Consider the following 22,164-nt stretch of genomic DNA (forward strand, 5'->3'; position numbering starts at 1 on the left):
ATTTAGCCTAAATTAGTTTTAAACAAATACGTTCACATGTTATTATTTCCAGGATGTCAAAGAGTAAGCAATTAGGAATCGTACTGTATCGCCAACTTTCTCTTTTGGAGCAAAATTTCAACGCCTGCTTTCAATCTTTGTTCCTACCCTCTCTTTTTGCAGGCCAAGTTTTAATCTTCGTTTTTGGATTGTATACTTCCATTAAAATGCACATCGTTATGTGGCAAGTTCCTGGGTTAGCTATATGCCCTGTTGCAGTTGTCAACACTCTTGTAGCCATTGTGGCCATCAACAGAAAAGCATCTCATGTGTATCTTAAATCCAAGGAAATCATAAGTCTATGGTGGTCACAAGTCGGTGGCGCAAAAAAATCATGGAGAGCAAAATTCGTACGTTCCTGTGCCCCCATGAAGGTTCGATTTGCATCGAATTTCATTGACCAACTTACACCGTTGATGAGTCTCAGTTTGTGCGTTAATGAAACTGTGCGTTTATTGTTACTCTCAGCATGATTCTCCTGCAAATGTTAGTTTCAACTATAGTTACAAAATTGTATAGCTTTAAGAAATATTGTCAAAAACATTCCGTGAGTGGATGGTTGTACTCTGCGACGACCAAGAAAGATCCCCTCGTCCAGGTTGGCTCAGTTTGTGGAGAAAGTCTCAATTTCGTGGGTGGTTTGACACGTCAGCCAGCATCTCTTTGCTCGTCCGTCACCCTTCGTCCTCATCCATCTCTTACCCCATTGCATCGAACGGTGTGCAGTGCATGTCACCATCCACTTGAAAACTCACTCAACATCTTTAGCCTCTGCTTAAGCATACACGTGCCAACCTCTTGAAGAATGAATTTTGAAATGTGTCAAAAAGTAAAAGTAAAATCAATAATGATCCTTGAAGAAACCTTGTTGATCTTTTAGACCATCTTTCAGATGTCAAATGCACCTTTATCTGAATATTTATTGCTTAATATTCACCAGCAAATAATCAATCAACCATAATGATCCCACCAGAAATTATGCATTAGCGAGAAAACTTTGCTTTGACAAATTGCTCAAGAAATCGGACCAAAGTCATGATACCCTGCATGTACGTACATAAATATGTGTATGTCAGCATGAATGGTGTCAATGTCAATGTCATCGTCAACTGCTGTTACGCTGCTTCACTTTAAGGATAAGTAAAATATTGACAAAAAACGGGGAACATGTTGACTGGATGACTGATAGCTGTTTCCAAGCCCTGTGGGACTCTACCCTCCGCCGGTCCCCATCTTGAACATGAAATAGTACTCATTTTATTGCTGGGATAAGATGACGTTGGTAGCATTCACAAATAGTTTTTTCGAGATATCAATTAAAGTAAATGCAGACATCATTGAAATTCTCTCAAAATAGGTTTGAGAAAAAACAACAAAATTTATGCACAATATTCGTATCTTTCTTCGATTGATCGCCTTCTTGTAAATCGCTTGGGTGGTGTCGAGACTGCTGTTATATTTTTCTGGGATCCGCATCTTCATCCTTATGGTCGGTAGGGAAATTCCTATTTTCATATTTCATTTGATGGGGTGGGGGAATTATGAAGGCCATTTGTTACCTTATGTAGTCAGCTATGTCTTGGGAAAAAGAAATAAAGAAAATTCATGTCTCCATCTCCAAGAAGGAGATGACTACGACGACGAAGACGACGTCCACCTAAAGACATGAATTCCAATCTATTTCTTAATATTATGTTACATTACTCAAATCAAATATTATTGCAGGCAAACGCAATAGACGGTTGTTCATTTCAAGTGGTATTCCATTTCCTCCGCATGCACTACGAAGCGTCAATCTTGGCCAACCATAGTCGTTGCCCTTGTCCCCGAATGGAATGCTTTCTCCGCTCTCAACCTAAAAAATATAATTGAGGGTCATGGTAGACATATAAATGACAAACTCAAGAAAAAAATGAAAAGGAAAAACTTTTATCAAAGAATTATGATGACTTATGGCGGCTTTTTGACATTTGTGGAATTTCTAGCAGTTACACATCTTGAATTTTTAATAAATGCACCAGATGCAGACTACTGCAATTGTAAAGGCCTTTGTTTTTTTTTATTTATTTAACTAATATACAACAAGCCAATTATCATGAATGTTCAGCAGATCTGGAGACAATTTCATTCATGGCGTCAATTACTATCTCGCTTTCATCGCAAGTTTTGTGGCGAGAAAGGCCAGAGGGATCTTCCCTCGCACTGATCCCCATTTTTTCTTGCCACTCGCATCTTCCCTTGTGACGGCCGGGTAGAAGATGGTCGGATTTGTGCATCAATATTTCATGTGAATTTTATCCCCGGAATAAGATGAGGCGACAACCGCATTACATTTACACTTGCACCACTCCAAACTCCAGCCAGACCACTTCACACGGCCAGACTGAGAAACTGCGACGATCCAGAAATGTCTCACAAGTCCAAGTAAAAGTGTCGTGAACGCAAGAAGGGTCACAATTTTAGAGGATCTACAACGCAAAATATTCTCACATGTATCAACGTAAATTACACACTGGGCTATACAAATTTCTTATTTGATAATTTGTTTAGGAAAATTGAATAATCTTTAGTGTACGATATAATAATCAGTAGACTTGAAATTTAATTCTCATCTTATGTAATTCGTGATGGATTATTTTCTGAGAATTCGCTTTTATGTATGTAACAGCATTATTTGGCATTTTATCACTCCAAGGTTATGATAAGTGACTGAGTTACAAAACGAATTTAAATTAAATTTTTTTTTGTTTTTAAAAAAACCTAAAACCCGTGGAAAATTTGTCAAGAGTCACAAAGGTATCGTATCATTGTTTTCAAAAACATTCGACCATCCACACCACGGAGGGAGTAATAAAAGTAGTCCGGTCAAATCGGACAAAGTTTAGAAGCGGACACTGCCAACTGCTCCTGATTCAGGCTAAGTGAAGGCTGCACTGTAGGTTTTATACAAATACGTAGATTTGCGAGATTAAGGAAGTCATATTTTGTGAATCCCCTCTCGACATGAATTTTTGAACAAATTTATTAAATGAGTTGCAATGCTAAATACAGACTCTGAAATGTAAGACGCTTGTCAGAAGTACTCTTAATCGTAGACGAGAATGCATGCTTTGTGGGATAAAAGAAGAGAAATAAGTAACCATTGCCATTGAGCGTGTGTGTGGGGTGGGTGGGGGCGAAGACGTACGATATTGAATTATAAGGGGAATTATCTGAAAACCGAAGGGGAGGAAATCAAATTCAGTGATGATTTGATATTCGATCTGACAGACTGCAGTGGGAATGCATAGTACGCGCTTGGTGAAACAAGTGAATCGTAAGATTCAATTTTATCAGATTACTAACTAGCTGAGGCCATTCGGATTGAACACGAAAAATCATAAAATACTTTATGACTTGCAAAATGTTAGAAGTGTATAAGCTAAACGTAGTGCAATGCATCAAATTCGGAAAAAATTAACCCTTGTCAAAATAATAAATCATGGCCAGTGACTTGTTCGAACCTTAAGCTGTTTTTTTTGCTAGGTACATAAGGTCGTAAAGATAAGTGCTTGCAATAAGTAACCTGTCTCCTGAGAGGTGGACTCAAACCAACACATGGGTTGCAAAGAAATGAAGGATTTCGACTCGAGTCAACTGTTGTGGCGAAACTGATGCAGGTTTCGTAGGAGAAGGGATGATGTACGATTGGAAATGTTAGTTTGACATGGAATAAAATGTCAAAATCAGGATTTATGGTCCCTTTGCAAGTGTAAATGTTGTGGGGTTAAAACAGCTCAATCTGATATTATACACGTACTTCAAACGCAGCTGATTTTAATCTTGTGAGCAAAGACAAATAACAATATGGAGAAAGACAAGGCATTATTTTTCTGCATAAAGGAATTTCCGATTATGATGATTATGTGGATAGTGGATAATGTTGAGCTTAGGATTGGATTAGCTCATACTCTTTGTAATACACAAGTATAAAAAAAAGTCTCAAACTGCAGTGAATATTTTGGTTTAGGCCAAGGCATTTTTATATATTTCTTAACAACTTTTGTGTACGTACTTACGTTTGCTGTACTTACTACTGCTCAAGAAATACGAGTTATGCAATACAACCTAAGTTTGATATGGTAATCTGTAATAATGCGTGAGTTATTGCAACGCCTACACTTTTTTATTTATAGTAAGTATTCTTATAACGTAGACATTAAAATTACATAAAACCGATACCAGCAAATTTTAAGTTTGCAATTTAAAAATTGGCAAAGATGAAAACGAGAACAAGTTTTCTGTCTTTCTTGATGGAAAATTTCTCTACGAAGGGGAGACTATATTGTGCGGATCTCCCTTCGCCTGGTGCAACTCAACCGAACCGGTGATATGCGTATGTTGATCTAGCTACTTAAATTGTCTCAAGATTCTGACCACGTTCTCCACATTCTCGTCTCCTCTCCGGTAAACGATGGCTTTAACGGCTTTCTCCCTCTTCTCTCTCCTTTTCCTTACTTCCTCCTTCTTCGCCTCTCCTTTATTGACAATCTCAAACCCGAAAGTTGGACGGATTTTCGTGTGATCATCAGCTCTTCATCCAACACTCACGGTTGAGTATGGAGTCAAATTCAGCATCTGAATCCAGCTCTCTTGGTCACATGCTGATCACCCAACAACCATCGGCGACAGCATCTTATACCCCTCCAACTTCTTCCCCACGAAGAAATCACGTTCCTACTTCGTAAACCTCAACAAGCTGACATCATCTTCTTGGAAAATCCAATGTCTCCAAAACATTGAAAAAAATTCCCGAGAAATTGGTAAAGCAAAGGGAAACGGGTGTATGCATCTTCCGCACCTTATGAAAACTTGATGACAAGGAAAAGGTCCAAAATCCAGAAAAATGTGTGCATAGAATGCCTGCCAAAATGTGACAGTTACAGGACAGCCGCGAGTAGGAAGCAGCGAAAGGGGGAATATTTATGAAAATTCGAGATTCCAAAACCGCACTGATGTAGTGACGCAGACGATTGCGCTGTAATGGGACAGTTATGAGGATTTTACTCGACTTCGTTGAGCCTGATCGTGATCATGATCCCATCATGAAATTTGATATTCACTCGATAAGCATCGGCAAGAAAAGGTGAATAATCTTGGCACATAGTGTTGTAACTATTCAAAAAAGAGGGGATGATGATGACGATGATGGGAATAGGATGTGAGAGACATTTGGATTTTCAGAATTATGCAAATTCTCATTATTTTATTAAAAGTAAATGAATCAGGGAATTTCGAAGAAAGTAATACTTGAATTCATCTCAAATGCTCGAAATGGATTTGCATAATGTGACCATGTTCGCCTTGACATGGAAGTTGTCGACTTGAGAAAAGGTATTGTATAAGACTTTTTCCAATGCTGGGAAGAAAAGAATTCAATTTTAAAGTGACTTGGATTTATGTGATATTTAACCAAGGAATGAATCAAATGTCCCTGGTGAATTACAGGAACCTTGAAGGTTGAATTGAATGAATGCTATTATAGATTTCTTTTCGGAAAGAAAATCAACTCGAACAGTTAACGATATATTGATGCAAGTGAATCATTAATTCTGTTTTAAACTGTTTTGTTTTTCAAAATCAAAACAGCTAACAAAAAAATAATTAGTTTGCCAATTCTCTTTTAGTTATTCTCGTGTACTGACCAAGTTCATGAAAAAAATCCCCTTAATGTTACTCCTTGTCCTACATTTTGCCAATTTAGCCTGCACTATAGAACAAATTTCTTAGAGCTATATTTTGCTGAGTGTTCAATATTAAATCACTGACATAACTAACAATATCACAAAACGGAGATTCTGCATAACCGAAACCCTCGTCGCTTGTTCAGAAACCAATTTGGAATGAAAGAGAAAGACGAAGAAGCTATAAAATGTGCTTCTGATGAAAATGGGCACTTGGCTTAATGATGGACATGAAATGGTATCAGACCAAAGAATCACATCGATGAGACAAAACGTAGTAATGATCCCGATCGAAGGACGACTTTCTTTTTCTGTCCGCGACACACGACAATGACATGAAAATGCAGCAGCAGCATTCATGTTGTGTGTCTACGTATATTATGTATGTATGTATACACACAAGAGGATATTCACAAGGGAGAAGGGTTACAGAAGAGCTCGGGAAGGTGCAATTATTAGCTCAATTTCTTGGGCCAATCTACTCCAATAAAGACAAATGGAGAAGAGTTTAGAATGCAAAGAGGAGATAATAACGATCAATACAAGGAGTTCCTTCAGCACGGACCCATCCACTGCTGCTAAACAAAGCAACACGACAATAATAATGTGATCCTAGCAATTGGGACACTTTATGTTTTCTCTGAGACTGGGAAAACAAAATTGCATTTTTCTATTCTATTCTACATAGAATCTTAATTCATGATTCCAGATTTCACTCGGGGGGAACAGATGTAGACTGAGGAAAGACAAGACAAGACGTTTTCTTCCGTTCTGGTTGGATGCATTACAGCTCAAGTGAGACTTTGCATACGAAATGCTAATTTAAGAGACGCACTTTAATCTGTCGATTTGAACGCTGTTCATGTACAGTAGTCGAGCTACATAAGTAGACAGCTACCGGAAAATGCATGATTGTTAGGTTGCAGATTCTCCTCGAAAATGATGTTTAGAATGAATGTTCGAAACGAAATCATAATGGAACACTCAATTTCAAGTTAAATTTAAAAAGTAAATCAATTAGAAAAACAATAACAATGTGAAATTTGACTACGCTGAGGATCTCATCCTCTGGTTAAACAATTTAGAATTATCAAAATGATTTTACTTCTACAAATAATGTGTCACAATTTAGATAATGAATCACTAGTAAGAAAATATTATCAATATTTTCTACGGTACTTAACACCGGCCAATTCTAATAAACTTAAGGTCAACATTAAATCTGCTTAATGAAAATAAATCCAAGAACTGCTATATATTTGAATCGCTTTTTACTTGTGTTTTATTCAAGAAGGAGCCGGTTATTATAAAACGGTTATTTAGACAAAAGAAATAGCATATTTATACACAAAATCAATTGATTTCTTACTCATACATATAGTTAGCAATTGCACATCTAGAAATTAATATATTTACCCTGGTTGCATCAGGTATTTATTACTCATATTTCATGTACGTACATATGTAGACATGCCTCATTCCAAGATGTACAATCATCCCTTTCTCATCTTTTGCGTCATGCGTTGATTATATTATTCTTGAGAAAACCTTGGAAAAGAAAAAGGCAAAAGCAAGTGGGGGAAAGTTTGTGAAGAGTTTTCAAAGATTTTTCTTACTTCTTCTGGCTTAACTGGAGTTGACTAGAGTGAGAGTGGAGAATGTTGAAAGAGGGTGGAATGCGATATGATGACTTTGGTTGTGTGGCATGTGCTCGGAATCATGATCAACTTTTTTCACCCTCCTCCACCTACTCAACCATCCACCACCCAAACTACCTCTCAAGTCTGGACGACCAAGAAAAAGATGATAAGTGATGTTAAGGTAAAAAAAAAAGCTCATCTTACTCTTGGTTAACACCGACTTTGACTTTCTCCCACACGTACAAGAGATGATGGCTATGATGATCTCAAATATTCGGTTGTGTTGATGATGATTATGATTTAAGGCTTGCAGAGATGAGTATGAAAAAGTGACGACTTACAGTTATGTAAGTTATGAAATCTGAAATTACTAGTGAAAATTAATGGGTTGCATCCTCAAGTGTAAAAAAAATTTATATTTCAGTACATATCTTTAAATATGACTGACTCCATTTTTGGTGGAAAAGTATTTATGTAATTCCCCCACATTTAAAAAAAATCTAAAATCATTGAAGGCTAATTTTTATCTGTACTGGTCGGAATCTGAGATGATCACTTTAGTATTGTTCCATTTCGTCTAGTACTAATTCATGGAGGAAAAAATAACTTATCTATTTAGGATTAGTTGGTTTTACAGATATTTCCTGCATCCTACATAGTTCTTTCCCCATCGAAGATTTTACCCCTGTTAGACCAGATTAGACAAAGGAAAAATGCCCAAGGAAGGAAACCACATTCTATTACAGATAATTACCACGTATTCCCCAATGAAGAGGGGGATTTCGATGTAGGCATTGTAGACATATGTAGAGGAAAATGTTATCAAAGATGTTAGTTGTGCAGTTTTTCTTAACCATTGATTTATCCAGAAATAGTACGACATACTTACGTACCTCTTACATGCGCAATATGACTGAGCACTCATAACTAAGCAAATTCACAGCACTTCCTGGCTATTACATTTGCGGAAATCTCGAGAATCACTGATGGATGTATTTACTCATATGAAGCATATTATTCTGATTTTGATAAGGTCGCATCAAATAAGTATCTGCTTCGGAGAACTGTTTTACTTTCATTGTCAATTCATTTACATATTTTTGGTCTACCTTTGGAGTATTCATATGTCTTCTTGATTAGAAAAAAATGATTCCACCCATAATTTAATATACAATATATACCCCTAAATTAATCTAATATTAACTGCCCAAATTTATCGTTCAATTTTTTGGATGAATTGTTGTGTGATTGAATTACCCAAGATCGAAATTGAAGCTAAGACGAGAGTAACAATTATTCGTGTATTTTAGCTAATTTGATAAATAGTCTAGTGCAAAACTTCTGAAATTATTGAGTTCATAATTACTTGCATTTATTTTGCGTATGATATCATGCATATGTATTAGACTACTTGCATACTTACATAGCCACTACGGTTGAGCAAAAGGCTGAACTTGGGGTCAAGTTGCTCACACCGAAAACAAGGCACTAAAAAACTTATCAGTGACAGTGACCCTGAATACCTCGCTTTCCAAGCTCCAATTCATCACCATTTTGCCGTTGGATTAATCAATACGCTTACTTATTCAGAATAAAACTATGTTGCTGTTTAAATAAAAAGCATTGAGAAGATCTCTCGAGTAGATATATGTACATGTACACATAATTTTGCATTCATTATTAGCGTAAATTTTCATGCATGGGTATTCAGGCTAGGCTTGTATTTCTGGTATATTTCGCAAGTTAAGGTCAAAGTTATGTGCATTCATTGAACTATAATTTGTGATGGCAATTCATGCTGGATTTAAAACTTGGTGTTGAACTAAACTTTATTTATCAGTCCACGATTAATTATTTGTGTTCCATAATTATACAAGTTCTAAACAACTAAGTAATTACGGTAACAAGTCTTGTACTTATCTGCATATGTAGTTTTAAAGAGGTATTTGTACTACATACCCGCTAGAGATGCATGAACATTTGGATCACGTTAAAGGTAAAGTTCAAAAATATTTCGTAATTCAAAATCTAATGTCTAACCATACTCGATTTTCTTGCATTGTTTCAGAAGGAGGACTTTATTCAGCGTCACCCCAGCCCTCATCGTCTTTCGGCCACCATTCAATCGTCGTAAACGGGACACGGTTTCGAATAGGAATTTGTGGAATAATTTCTATCACTGTTACCATTTTGCTCCTGACTTTGCTAATAATTGTACTTTTGGCTGCCGCAGTTCTTCTTTATTCTCCGATTCCATTAATTAAATTTGACTTGATTGGTAATATTACTGGAGCTATGAACGCGAGTTTAGGAACTCTGGGTCATGCTTATATCACACCCGAGCTTTCATTAGGTCTGAAGTTTATTTTGTAAATTCAAATTTATTTAACTATTACTTACAGTAATGAGAGACTGTTACATTTTCAACAATGAATTTTTCCAAATAAATCAGTCAAAATTATTGAAATTATTCAACGAATTTTTTTATCATCAGCATAATAGATCCATACATTGGCAAGACCCTTTAAATTTTGTTGATGGTTGTGTTTGTGGCATTTATAGAAGTTTTAACAGTGTCAACACTAGGTTGTCCCCTATTTCCACAAATGCTGAATCCTAATAAAGGAGTACAAAGTATCCCGAACAGTATGCTTTCCACTAATGTGAAGGATTGTTGCACTCGAGTGACCACTTCTATTGGGCTCCGGGTAGGTCCTTCATTTGATAAACAGGCATATTTTTCTACAAGAATACATGTTTCATATATGTATTTTTTATTTCGCGATTACCTGAGTCACCATCGCTAATATCCAACGAGGACAAATCATCATCTTCGTCTTCAGCTTGACAATGACAATATGAAATTGCTAGAGCAATTTGAACTAAAAATAAATATTTCTTGAACATATTAATTTTAAGACAGATTAATTTTTAAGAGACTTGTTGTTTTGTGTATAGAACCGAGGAAATGAATCCAGAAAGTTCTTGAGTCAATACTATGTAGAAATTTGTGAATAAAATATTAAATCTTTAGTGCCCACGAATATTCGAAATGCATATTTATGAAAGGGACAATTGTATAGGACAAATAAATATTATTGATGTACAGGTGTGTCCTGGTTTTACCTGAAACTGTTGACCCAAAACCTTATTGGCGAAATTTTGTACTACGACTGCATACATTTTTATTGTCAATTGTTTCTTATGTGCTATACATAGTCCATCAGTTCATATGTATGATACGCAAATTAATTAATATTGATAAGCTGCCTTAACTTTTGCAATGATGTGTTCATACGCAGTTGGAGCAGTTGAAGCTTTATCATTCCAATAGTTTTCCTCACCGTTACAAAACTTCTGCAGAATAGATGATCTGCTTGTTAACGGGGAAATTATGGTTGAATTATCCGGAGCAAAAAAGTATGCGAAAGAATATCTCGTCATCCGCCTATCGATCTCCTTCCCTGGAATAATCACTCGGTGTTTCTGTATTAAAGTATTTAAAATGTTTTAACCCAACTCTCGATCGTTTTACTTTTTTGTTATCAATACCGTTGCTGGAAAGTAACCGGAAGTCCATTGTTCCAAAAGGTCTCCAGTGTTTACAAGAATTGAGCCGGGGATAGGGGTGGCAGAAGTCCACTTTCCCAAGGATGTCTTGACCTTAATGGATGCATAAAGTCGTAAATGTGTACATTGTACAATTTTCTAAGCCAATACCTCTAATCCACCAATGTCATCTTGAAAGAGTAGGGTGCACAATTCGTAGTCAGTGTGTTCCGCGCATCGAATAGTTCCTACCGGAATTTCTGTTTCATTTGGAATTGGAGGATAATAAATGGCTCTCAAGTCGCATTCGTTGCCTGCATTTGAGTCATCTAGATGAGTACAACAGTTGTTAAAGAAGTTGGGGTCATCCAGTCCTAGAGAACGAGATAATAGTGGAAGGAGAACTAATTTCATAAACTTCTGACACTCCCTTTTAAATGTGTCCATTGTTGGACTAAAATCTGGACATTCGAGGATTGGGCGTCCTTCGCCAGACACAAAGTCGAAACCTTCTCTTAACTCAAATACTGAGTTAGGATGAAGCCTGTAAAACAAGTTAATATTTTACGTATTTAACAAGGAGCCAAATTAGGGCCCGTTCATATATTACGTCATCAAAAAAATCGGATTTTCAGACCCCCCCTACCCCCTTTAACATGGGCAAGATAGGCACGATATCATTAGTGGTCAGACCCCCTCCCCCCTCTCATGTTGACGTAATATATGAACGGGCCCTTATATATTTGCATTTAATTTTAATTTAAAAAAATTATTAAAGGACTGTTTACAGTTCTTGTCCTGCTTTAATCCATCCGTGGTTCGTATTGATTGGTATTTTTCTATACTTTTCCTTCAGTTCCTGATCTAAATTGAAAAAATTTGCACTTGCGGTGAAAGCAGAATTAATCACCTCGTTTGAAATCCGATGATTTGTCAAATACATGAACCCAACTTTGTGCAAGGCATCGCGAATTTGATCAACAATTTGAGCCAGGTGGTTAGGAAATTTTGTAATGTCAGTGTTTGGTTCGGTTAATTTATCCAAATCGATAATTGGAATTATTGTTTCCATTGTGGTGAATGAAATAGATAAGATTATGAAGTATGAAATTCTTTCACAATTTATTTAAAGAAAAGCTGTTATTTCATTATAATAAATTGTGTATGCAAATATATCACTCTTCGTACACAGTTCTTAATGATCACAGCATATGATTGATCACTTGGAGTTCACCATATATCGATAAGTTATAACTATAATTTATAGTCGATAAATATTATTATGGTACTTGCATAGATATGTAAATTCTTCTGTTCAGATAGGAAATTCTTCAGTATAAATATGTAGGTCTTAAAGACATACATTTTTTATCTATTCTGCACTGCAAGGAACAGCATATGAAATCAATGTCGTATAAGATGATGATCATGATGCTTACTTATGTATCTCCTGTGCCCAATCAATTGAAGTTTGACCAGGATAAATAATTCTAGAATATTAGTTATACGTATAAAATAATTTACTGGCCATGTCTTGAGGTAATTAAATATATTTCTATATACACATTTGCATACATATTACATATTCTATCACAAAACAAATACATATACAACACATATGAAATATTTGTTCAGAATATTTGTAAATATAAGTTATGTAAAATATCATTTGTTATAAATAAATTATACTATTAATAACTTTAATTAAATTAAATTACACTACTTCGATACCGAAATAACCGAAATGCATTTTGCATTTTTTGTTTGCCCGAGAAACCCAACTGGATCTGTTCGGAAGTCTGACCTTTTGTTTCTGGAACAAATATGCAAATAAAAATGAAACCCAGACCTGCAACCGCAGCGTACAGCCAGAATACTCCAAAATAGTAGATTTCTTCCTTCAAGTAAGGGAATGACGTTGTTACGAGGAACACGCAAAACCAATTGTACCCAATTATTAGTGGATTGATCAGGTTTCGCACTTGTTGTGGGAGAATTTCTGCAACAATGATCCATGTGACGGGACCCAGACCAATTGCAAAACCAAAGGCGAAGATTACAAGCGCGGTGAGAGGGAGCCAGAGAAAATCGGTATTGTCCACAAGCAGATAAAAATATGTCCCAAGTGTAAGGCTGGAGAGAGTTAATGTAGCGGAAGATATCTTCAATAGAAAGGTGCGTCCAAAACGCTCCACGAAAAATGTAGACATAAATGAGGCGATTAACTGCGTTGTTGCCAGAATTATTGAGGACAAGTGACCACTCGAAGTAGTGGATGAGGAGGATCGGTCAAATATAGATGTAGCAAAGAATGTGATCCCGTTCACACCTAAATATGTCGTCATAAAATGCATGAATATTCACATAACTTAATTCTTGAATTTTGAACCAGTACATGTCATGTAAACAGTACATGTTTTATAGTTACATACCTGTTAACTGTTGTATAGAAATGACTACGAGGCACACAAGGATGGATTTATAAGTTGCTTTACTTTTCCAAATTTCTTCCCCTTGTGGATTGCTCGAAATCGTTTGTGAGGTGTTTTCCATATTTAAGGCAATCACTTTGGCAGCTACAGTCCCATGAATTTTCTCCAGAACCTTGAACCCTTGTTCACACTTCCCATTAGTAATGAGCCACTTTGGCGAGTCAGGAGCAAAAGCGATGAGGATTGCTGCGAGGATGAGAAATGTGCACGCGACGAGAGAAAGATTGCTCCAATTAAGAAAAGCACCCAATATGTAGGAAATAAGTATTCCTGAGATCATTAGAAACTAGAAGGAAGGAAAACAATTTTAACATATTTCAAAAATCTATGTAAATTGTATGCAAAAGACGAAAATTATTTATCTCACCTGAGGCATTATACCCAATCGGCCTCTTCGTTGAATGCATGAAATATCCATTACATAGAGCGGCGCGCTGGATATTGTAGCACCGACTCCAACTCCTCCCAAAAACCTTCCCACGTATACGAGAACAATGCCGTGTGACATCCCAATCGTCACCCAAGACAATATCAACATCGAGATTCCTAAGAGAGCAATGGTCCTTCGTGGTCCAACGTATTTGAGGGGAATTGCAGAGATTATGCTTCCAAGTATTGCGCCAAGAGGCCCTAGCCCACCTAAAGTATCAAATTTGTAACTACATAAATGTTAGCTGACATGGGGGCAGTAAAAAATGATGATCTAACCAATGAGTGCAATTTGATGGGAATTCAATACTCCAAACGTTGCGACATCTTTTATCATTGATGGCACCGCTGACGAAGTGTATCCCAAAAAACTCCCACATGAAATGCAGGGTGCACACACAGACAAAACGGAGACTGACTATTGAAAATGCAAATACTTAGAATACTGTAATATGAATTATTTTTCAGTTTTTTTGTAATTTATATTTTTCCGTGCTAATAATACCTCGTACCACCAAACTTTTCCTAATTCGTCGACCTCATCGCTCTGGTCCTGACCTGATTCGCCTCTTGACTTCCCTACATTTCTCCACCTTTTGATCTTATCTGACAAAGTGGAAGAAGCTGAAAGTGTCATTCTTCACCCCAACCTCGCTTTAAAATATCAATGTAATAGCTTTTGCTGTATTACGCAATGTCAAGTTAAATATTCAGCACAACAATTTGCTGATTCTGTACATATTCCACATTTTAGTATCTAGCATTTACGACAACAAATATAAATTCTGTACAGCACAGAACTTTTGAATAAAGTGTCCTTTAAAATGCTAAATCACAACTGACAGTCGTAACTCATAACCAACTTATTTTATAGACTACTTATCCTGACGTTGCATCTAATTTTTAAATTCATGACGCCAACTTCCATCAACCCTACACTAAATAAATATCCCCTAAATAAATTTCACCCAAAGTCCGTTCATGAGCTTTTAGTTATGAATGAATTATGTTCATGCATGGGAGGTGGTGGACATGGATGGTGCAAATTCAGGTCCCGATTAAAGTAGTCCGATTAATCACATCCATTTCGTCGAAAAGAGACAATGTGCTAACATGAGATCGAAATATTTAGATCCGAGCATGCACGGAGTCTGGGAATTCATAATCATTACATCAAATGCAGAGCAGACAAAAAGTTTGACGTATTTTTTTATAATTATAATGGTCGTGAATCTGGTTGAATTTCGCGTCCGGATTTTACTGGAAGTTTGGTCTATTGTAACTTTTTTTCATTGATCGTAATAATTGTTGGGATTTTGGAATTGTACTTTAAAGGTGCGGTGATTAGAGCATTATACAGTCTAATCGCTGGGCGCTCTATTTACAACTAACGACACAAGTACATACTAAATTAGAAATAATAATAATATTCAAGCTTAATCCAGATATATCCGTGGAGCATGAATTTAATTAACTAGAAGATATATTAATTCTATTTGCAACATAATGCATCATGCATATAAATATTTCAGAATCACACAATTAATATTTTTATATTAAGTAAGTACTTAGCTTAAACTTTATTTGACGCGATTAATAACACGTCTTTCAATAAGGCCAAATCCAACTGCACTGTAAGGATAAGGGCAGTTGAAGTTTGTCCGGATAACTTAAAACTTGTATTTATTCTTAACTTTGATCACATTCTATGATCCCACAACAGAGAAATTCAAACTAACAGTACGACAAGCCACAAAATAATGGCAATGTCAAGTATAAGGCTGTATACAGTTACAGACAGTATTTATTTATTGTATTTACATACATCAGGTGTTCCGAGGTAATGCTAAAAAATTAAGGTTTTTAGAGGTTTGAGAATCTGAGATTTTTTAGTAATACCGTCGCATTGTTAGGTCGAAGATGGTAACCTACTCATATATGGAATGTGAAATATTACAACACCGTCTTGTCCAATAACCATTTATCCTTGCGTTAAATAATTTAATGTATGAATATAATTTTTATAATCCATCCATTCATTAACAGCAACAGGGCGGATGAGAAAACCTCGAATCACCTGATGTACCTCTTTAAAGCAACTACATACACACAACCTTTGTTTTTAATACAGTCTTCAAAGCAGGGTTAATTAATATGTAATTCTATTTAGAAATAAATGTTAAATATTCAATATTACGCTGTATTCACAACTCTTGTCTTGTTGACTCATATTATTCAAAGAGATGGATCTATTTTATTCTTGAACTGTATGTATAATGAATAGGCAGTAATGTACCCCATTGACGTACTTGGTAACAAACCCAGGTTAGCCTAACAAACAGGATGCTTTTTCCAAGTACTACTATGCAATACATATATAAAAAATTCTCTTTACGTATTATGAATTCTCTTTATTCATTGATTTTCTTTCGTGCAGACTTCAAAATTAATTTGCATTGTGTCTTCATGAGTTTCAAACGTGAGAAGTTAACGCTTAAATAATTAAAGTTTCTCCAATTTCAGTGTGGGTGGGTATGGTGTTGATCTAACAAGGGACACTCACGACCTGTTGTTTGAGTCCAGAGTACCCACTATGTTTTTTAGAATCTACTAGGACCCCAGATGAAGGATCCATTCATATTTCCGTGTAAAATTCATATTTGGCGCCATGGCGTGGCGCCAAACTTAAAAATTTGCATTTTCGACCAACTTCAAACCCCCATAACTTTTGCATTTTATGTCGGATTTTCAAAATTTTATGCTTAAAATGATCAAAAAAGTCGAAATTTTTGACAAAAAAATAAAAATAAAAAATTTCTAATTTTTGCAATATTTTTAGGATTTTTTCGACGAACCCCCATTTCGAAGAAAATTACGAAATTTTGCGAAAAGTTAAAAGCGATAATTTTAGAAAAAATTTCATGGAATAAGAAAGTTGAACTCTTTGTCATGATTTTTGCCAAAAATTTTGAAAATCCGTCCAGGATTTCAAAAGTTATGGCGGTTTCAAAAATAAAAACATTCAATTTTGGCGAATTTGGCGCCACGCCACGTCGCCAAATATGAGTTTTACACGGAAATATGAATGAATCCTTCATCTGGGGTCCTAGTAGATTCTAAAAAACATAGTGGGTACCCTGGACTCAAACGACAGGTCGTGAGTGTCCCTTGTAAGCTGGATATTTTTTTGGAGGAACAGTTATACACACACACCAAACGGATGACAAATCATGTTTGTCAATCATTTGCAATGCATTTTTATTTTGAATTTAAGGGAAGCATCTCGAAGTGAAAATATTGCCAATTATGTAACAGCAGTTCTCCAAACGTACATAAACGCGTGACTTTCTCGGAATCAGAATAAAGGGAAAAATATATTTCGACGTATATGCACACCTCAACAATATGCACTTCCATCGTGATCGTGCACTTTCATCGAGCAAGCCATCGACCTGGGAGGTGTTTTTCCCAAATGATATAAATATAAATGAAACTAATAAAATGACACTTTAATATTTTCTGATTTTTTAAATGTAGCCCTTATTATATGACATTGAACTTGATTTATCCACTTTCTAAATTAGGCAGATATCGAACGAGCAAAACTATGTAAGTATTCATTATGTAGCCGTGCGGCGCAGTCAGATTTGTAAGAATTTGTTAGGCAGTATTAAGTAGATCATCAAATCGTGCACAGGTGCTTCTAAGAATGGGTTTACATAACATACTGCATGTGTCTGTATATATTATGGTCGTATTTCGGTTTATGACTAATTGTTACAAAAAAATGAGAATACATGCGATAAAATTTGGACTACCCAATCATATTCAAATGAACCACATTTCCTCTGTCGAAGACATGATGCTAACTAAACCAAATGAATGAATGAACACAGATATATTTTAAATACGACGCAAAATATGACATGTGCTGTGGGTGATAATCAATTTTTGCATTATAATTTCAATAAACCATCCATTTCATTCACCACCAGATGAGCAGCGTCTTTTAGTGGAGAATCCCAACCTTTCATTATGTACAAGGATTGATCCTATTTATTAAGCAAGCTGATTCAGGTTCGTTATAAGATGCAGCTGAAATTATACACCGTCATCCTAAGAACCTACCTCAACTAATAATATTAATTTATGTATGACTTAATCTTGTTGACAACAAAAAAGAATGCAAGAGAAATGCAGAAAATTTATTCAAGTGCAGTAACGGAAAAATGAGCTCATCATTCTATTATGCCTGTGGAATTAAATAATCTTACCCGTCGCAATTGCAAGTCTCCGTCATTAATTGAATATGCATGCACAAAGTCGACAATCACATTGGAATATTTTAATAATTTTGATGAAATCAATGTCATTGAAACCGCAGCTAATCCCAAGTTCAACGAACGAAAATTTACAGTTTTGTTGAAGTAAAGAAGAAGCATTTCCATGAAGAGTACCAAGGCAAGTATTGTGCCTTTCAAAGTGAAAGTGAAAGAAAAGTGAAGGCTGAACAAATTCGGAGGGGTGCCCGACTATACGAGGAAGGAATAAATGAATCGAATTCATATGATATGCAAGTGAAAAGTGGAAATGATAAATTTTGTAGTTGAGTTGTTGATGCTCATAAAATCTCAGCGTCCCGAAAAATCTCCACTAACCCAGTTCCACACATTTACCACCCCATTAAAACCCTTATCATTCATCCCTATTCCGCATCCCTCCCTTGACTCATATATCATCGCATTTGTTCATGTGTGGTTGTAGCTTGTAACCCTCACTTACTTATTTTTATCTTGGTCCACAAGCTAGCCAATAAAATATCGTCATGGGTTTATCAATGCGCTCAACTTCCCCGAAAAGTGCATAATCTACTATTTGCAAGACCAAACTGCACATTAAGAAGAAAAAATGATTTATCAGCTAAATGAGTATAACAGTAAAGAAGTATAATGTTCCTTTCTATTATTCTGCATGAGTTGTTAATTATAAGCACAGCGGACTGTCAATGCAGTCGCTCAATAGGGGAAGAAGTGCATCAAAGGAGAAATACAGAACAAGTATCCTCCCATCGACATGCCACATTATCGAAGGGATGCTACTGCATTTGTCATCTCATCTGGAAATGAGTGTCGTCATGTTCTCATATTGTACGGAGGATGTATTTCTTCCCATTCAAACAACTCCAACATAAAATTCAAGCACATTCGTATGCTTTCTTTTTACTTGATCCACTTGAGTAAACTTGGAATTTAAATAATTAATATCAGATTTCTGTATGAATCTGGCAATTTAACATAAATGAAATGGAAGCTGAAATCCGATGACGCTTACATTGAGACAACCGAGGCAAGTAATGCACATATAGTGTTGGTAATTAAGCAGATCTGTAAAGGGTAGCAATGAAAAGATCGGTCACCCTTTACATATTCACATAAGTAATAATTTAATCGAGTTGAAAATAAAATTCGTTTCAGGGGAACTGAAATGCAAGGCCATAAGAAATCCCAAGGGTCATCATAACCCAGGATCTCCTATCAATCTATTTTACAGTAAGTCATATAATGCTAGTACTGACTTGAGTAAATTATTCTAAATGTGCATCTCAAAACCCATACACGTGAGCACATCTGTCGAATACTTATATGATATATACATACTTATTACTCATTTTTTGAGCGCACAGAGCATATAATAATTCTATATCTAATATCTGAATTACAAATAATCCTAAGTAATTGTAAAAACAATCATGGAAAAGGAATCCACTACAGCCATGCTTTGCAATTTTAGTTGAAATATTTTTGAATCCTGACAGAGTACTCTATGTACACGTGTACATAAGTGTGTATGTTTGGATAAAGAAACAAAAAGTACCCAACTAGCTTACAACGGGTAATGCTTATTTAATCGTAATGTGCAGCTGCACTTTCTTGATTACAAAGTAGGATACAATTGGGCTGGGGATAAGTGGAAGTAATGAAATTGAAGTCAAGCCTGGAAAGAAGGAATTCCAGACGTTTGGCTGAACAAATTCTCAGATTACTTCTAAAGCTACAGATACACAACGACTTTTGCTCTGTTACCTTCTTTTATATCTTGACTACAAAAAACATAACCATTATTTTGTAGATAGACAATAAATCCGGATCGGAAATTAAGTTAGATTCAAGAGATCAAGCAGAAGAATGATCTCGTTGTTTTGAGATTGCACAATTTGTACATGTGTACAGATGTATGTATATGTACATGCATACTTAGGATTAGATATATACACCAACTGGTGAATCACTGCTAGAGTATTAATTATTTTCGTAAGAAATTATGCATTTATGCATTTATCAGTGTCAGAGGTTGAGGACGGAGTTAGAACTTGGAAAGGACAAAAAAGTACAAGCAAGCAAATGAATAATATGAGTGAATGATCTTATTATGAACAAATGTCTCTAAAGATTCTCAGGCTGGACGAACAATCGTTTCGTTTTATTAAAAGTCACAATTTCAATTAAATAAGGAAAACCTTAATGTCTTGAATATTTTTATTTTCATCCACTCACAGTGACGTTAAGGACACAACGACAACGATTATATGGTTCGTAACCAAAATTAGCACAATGTTCTCCAGGTTGAACACAGGGTCCTGAGCAACCATCCCAACCAGAACTTGAGCATCCCGTCGTTATTTTTGTGGCTGCTCCTAAGATAATTAGCAAGACGATTAACTTCACGGTGGTGACGTTTTGCAGCTTTATTCCCATGCTACTTCAATAAAGTACTTGCTTTATCTGAAAAGATTTTAACTAACCCAGAAAAAAATCTTTTAAATTTTTTCCAAAAAAAGAATTAATTTTAAGTCTATGTATGTCTATTACCAAAATACTCTTATGTAAAATCCAATGTTAACTTACTTACGAAGGATCAAGTGATTCGTATGCAGGATTATTTGCAATACTGGATAAATACATGTGTGAAATAGGACAGCGCAAGCATGTATTTAACAGACACATACTGATAACTTGAGCACCGTAAAAATTATGAATGGAAGTTTTTGACCAAATGTTTTGATGTAAATGCAACCAAACACAAACAGTTGTACATACCTTTTGATTTAATATTGTTGCAAAAAAATTCGTCAGTTTGAGCGACAACAAGATTTCCAGAAGTGCATACTATTGGAGAACATTAAATATCGTATACATACATATGTATGCAAATGTATACTTGGAAAAATGATGAAAATTATCTCCGTGAGATTTGTTTTGTCGGAAAAAGGCTTTCCAAAACCAAGTATGCATAATATTGATTCAATACTCGTACTTGTGGAAAAAACCTGATTGTAACAAATGCTGAATCCAGCTTATACGAAATTAGAAAATTTCCATTTCCATTTAAATAAGATTTAATTTATGCTTGAATCTGTTGAAATCCCAATGAATTAATTAATCGATCAATCAATTATGTAGATACGTATGACTTCACTTTATGTCTACATTTGTTGTCTTTATTTTAAGTGTCTTTATAATTTGACAAAAAATCTTGCGCACCACACGTTACATCATACATCAAAATAATTTTGTATATACACATATTGCCAATTTGCTTTACTTAATAAAATATTAGTTCGTTTTCACATGTCCAGTTTGTTGAGGCATTCAACCCATTCTTCAGCTGCACCTATGAAAACAAAAAAATTGGATATTGCACTGTAATCCCATGCAAATTAACTGTACATTTGTCTCAACTTACAAAAACTCTACAGGGCTAGAAAAGGCATGGTGGATGTTGTTCTTGTCTTTTTGGTTACGTGAAGCTGGTGTACATTAACCATAAAACGAAGAGAAAGAATATTAATATCGAATATGTAATCACCAAGTTTAGCGTCTCACTGCCTCCCTTGTTATCTGGCATCTTGCACTTTTACTGCAAGAGAAATTGCGTTGCATAATTTTTTAGCAAAAAAGAAAATATTTACACAAGAATTGTTACATAACTCAAGGACATAAAACTTTCACTTACTCGCGACCACAACAAATCAACACAGGTCAAGTGTGCAGAGCTCGCTCAAGGTCCCGACCGATACGGATAATCTTCACGGTGATTAATGGAGACGCGTCCGTTTTCGTGGACAGTGTTCTTCGGTCAGTGTCAGTACCCCGTTTGAGTGAAGCGACGGATAGATGGATTTGTATTTTTGGACCGAGCTAAAAACAGATTTCTCCATCCATCTTCAAAATATTATTGGAACCATCATTTGCTGGTCGGGAATACATAGTTTGAAAATCCCAAATATCAGTG

At 35.6% G+C, this 22,164-nt stretch overlaps 2 protein-coding genes and 2 long non-coding RNA genes across 5 annotated transcripts; 1 reads left to right on the forward strand and 3 right to left on the reverse strand.

Moving 5' to 3' along the window:
* Positions 1-9,108: 9,108 nt before the first annotated feature.
* Positions 9,109-9,869, forward strand: LOC110844453. The gene is made up of 2 exons (XR_002547433.2): positions 9,109-9,398; positions 9,471-9,869. It is a non-coding gene; the product is annotated as an uncharacterized LOC110844453 (long non-coding RNA).
* Positions 9,870-10,553: 684 nt separating this feature from the next.
* LOC110844245 (2-oxoglutarate-Fe(II) type oxidoreductase ppzD) lies at positions 10,554-12,518 on the reverse strand. Its single transcript, XM_022090398.2, has 4 exons — positions 11,740-12,518; positions 11,123-11,495; positions 10,955-11,065; positions 10,554-10,888 (listed from the first exon to the last, which is right to left on the reverse strand). The coding sequence occupies exons 1-4, from the start codon at positions 12,021-12,023 to the stop codon at positions 10,655-10,657; spliced, it is 1,002 nt and encodes a 333-aa protein (XP_021946090.1). The 5' UTR covers positions 12,024-12,518; the 3' UTR covers positions 10,554-10,654.
* A 44-nt stretch (positions 12,519-12,562) lies between these two features.
* LOC110844261 (facilitated trehalose transporter Tret1) lies at positions 12,563-15,572 on the reverse strand. Its single transcript, XM_022090419.2, has 5 exons — positions 14,378-15,572; positions 14,152-14,290; positions 13,811-14,082; positions 13,384-13,729; positions 12,563-13,280 (listed from the first exon to the last, which is right to left on the reverse strand). The coding sequence occupies exons 1-5, from the start codon at positions 14,507-14,509 to the stop codon at positions 12,661-12,663; spliced, it is 1,509 nt and encodes a 502-aa protein (XP_021946111.1). The 5' UTR covers positions 14,510-15,572; the 3' UTR covers positions 12,563-12,660.
* A 4,744-nt stretch (positions 15,573-20,316) lies between these two features.
* Positions 20,317-22,044, reverse strand: LOC110844855. 2 transcript variants are annotated; one of them, XR_004833972.1, is made up of 4 exons: positions 21,886-22,044; positions 21,616-21,789; positions 20,742-21,543; positions 20,317-20,669 (listed from the first exon to the last, which is right to left on the reverse strand). It is a non-coding gene; the product is annotated as an uncharacterized LOC110844855 (long non-coding RNA). The 2 variants fall into 2 exon arrangements; XR_002547463.2 differs by having other exon boundaries at positions 20,778-21,543; positions 21,886-22,043.
* Positions 22,045-22,164: the final 120 nt, after the last annotated feature.

This window comes from Folsomia candida, unplaced genomic scaffold (genome assembly GCF_002217175.1).
Source record: "Folsomia candida strain VU population unplaced genomic scaffold, ASM221717v1 Fcan01_Sc002, whole genome shotgun sequence".
Classification (NCBI taxonomy): Eukaryota; Metazoa; Arthropoda; class Collembola; order Entomobryomorpha; family Isotomidae; genus Folsomia; species Folsomia candida.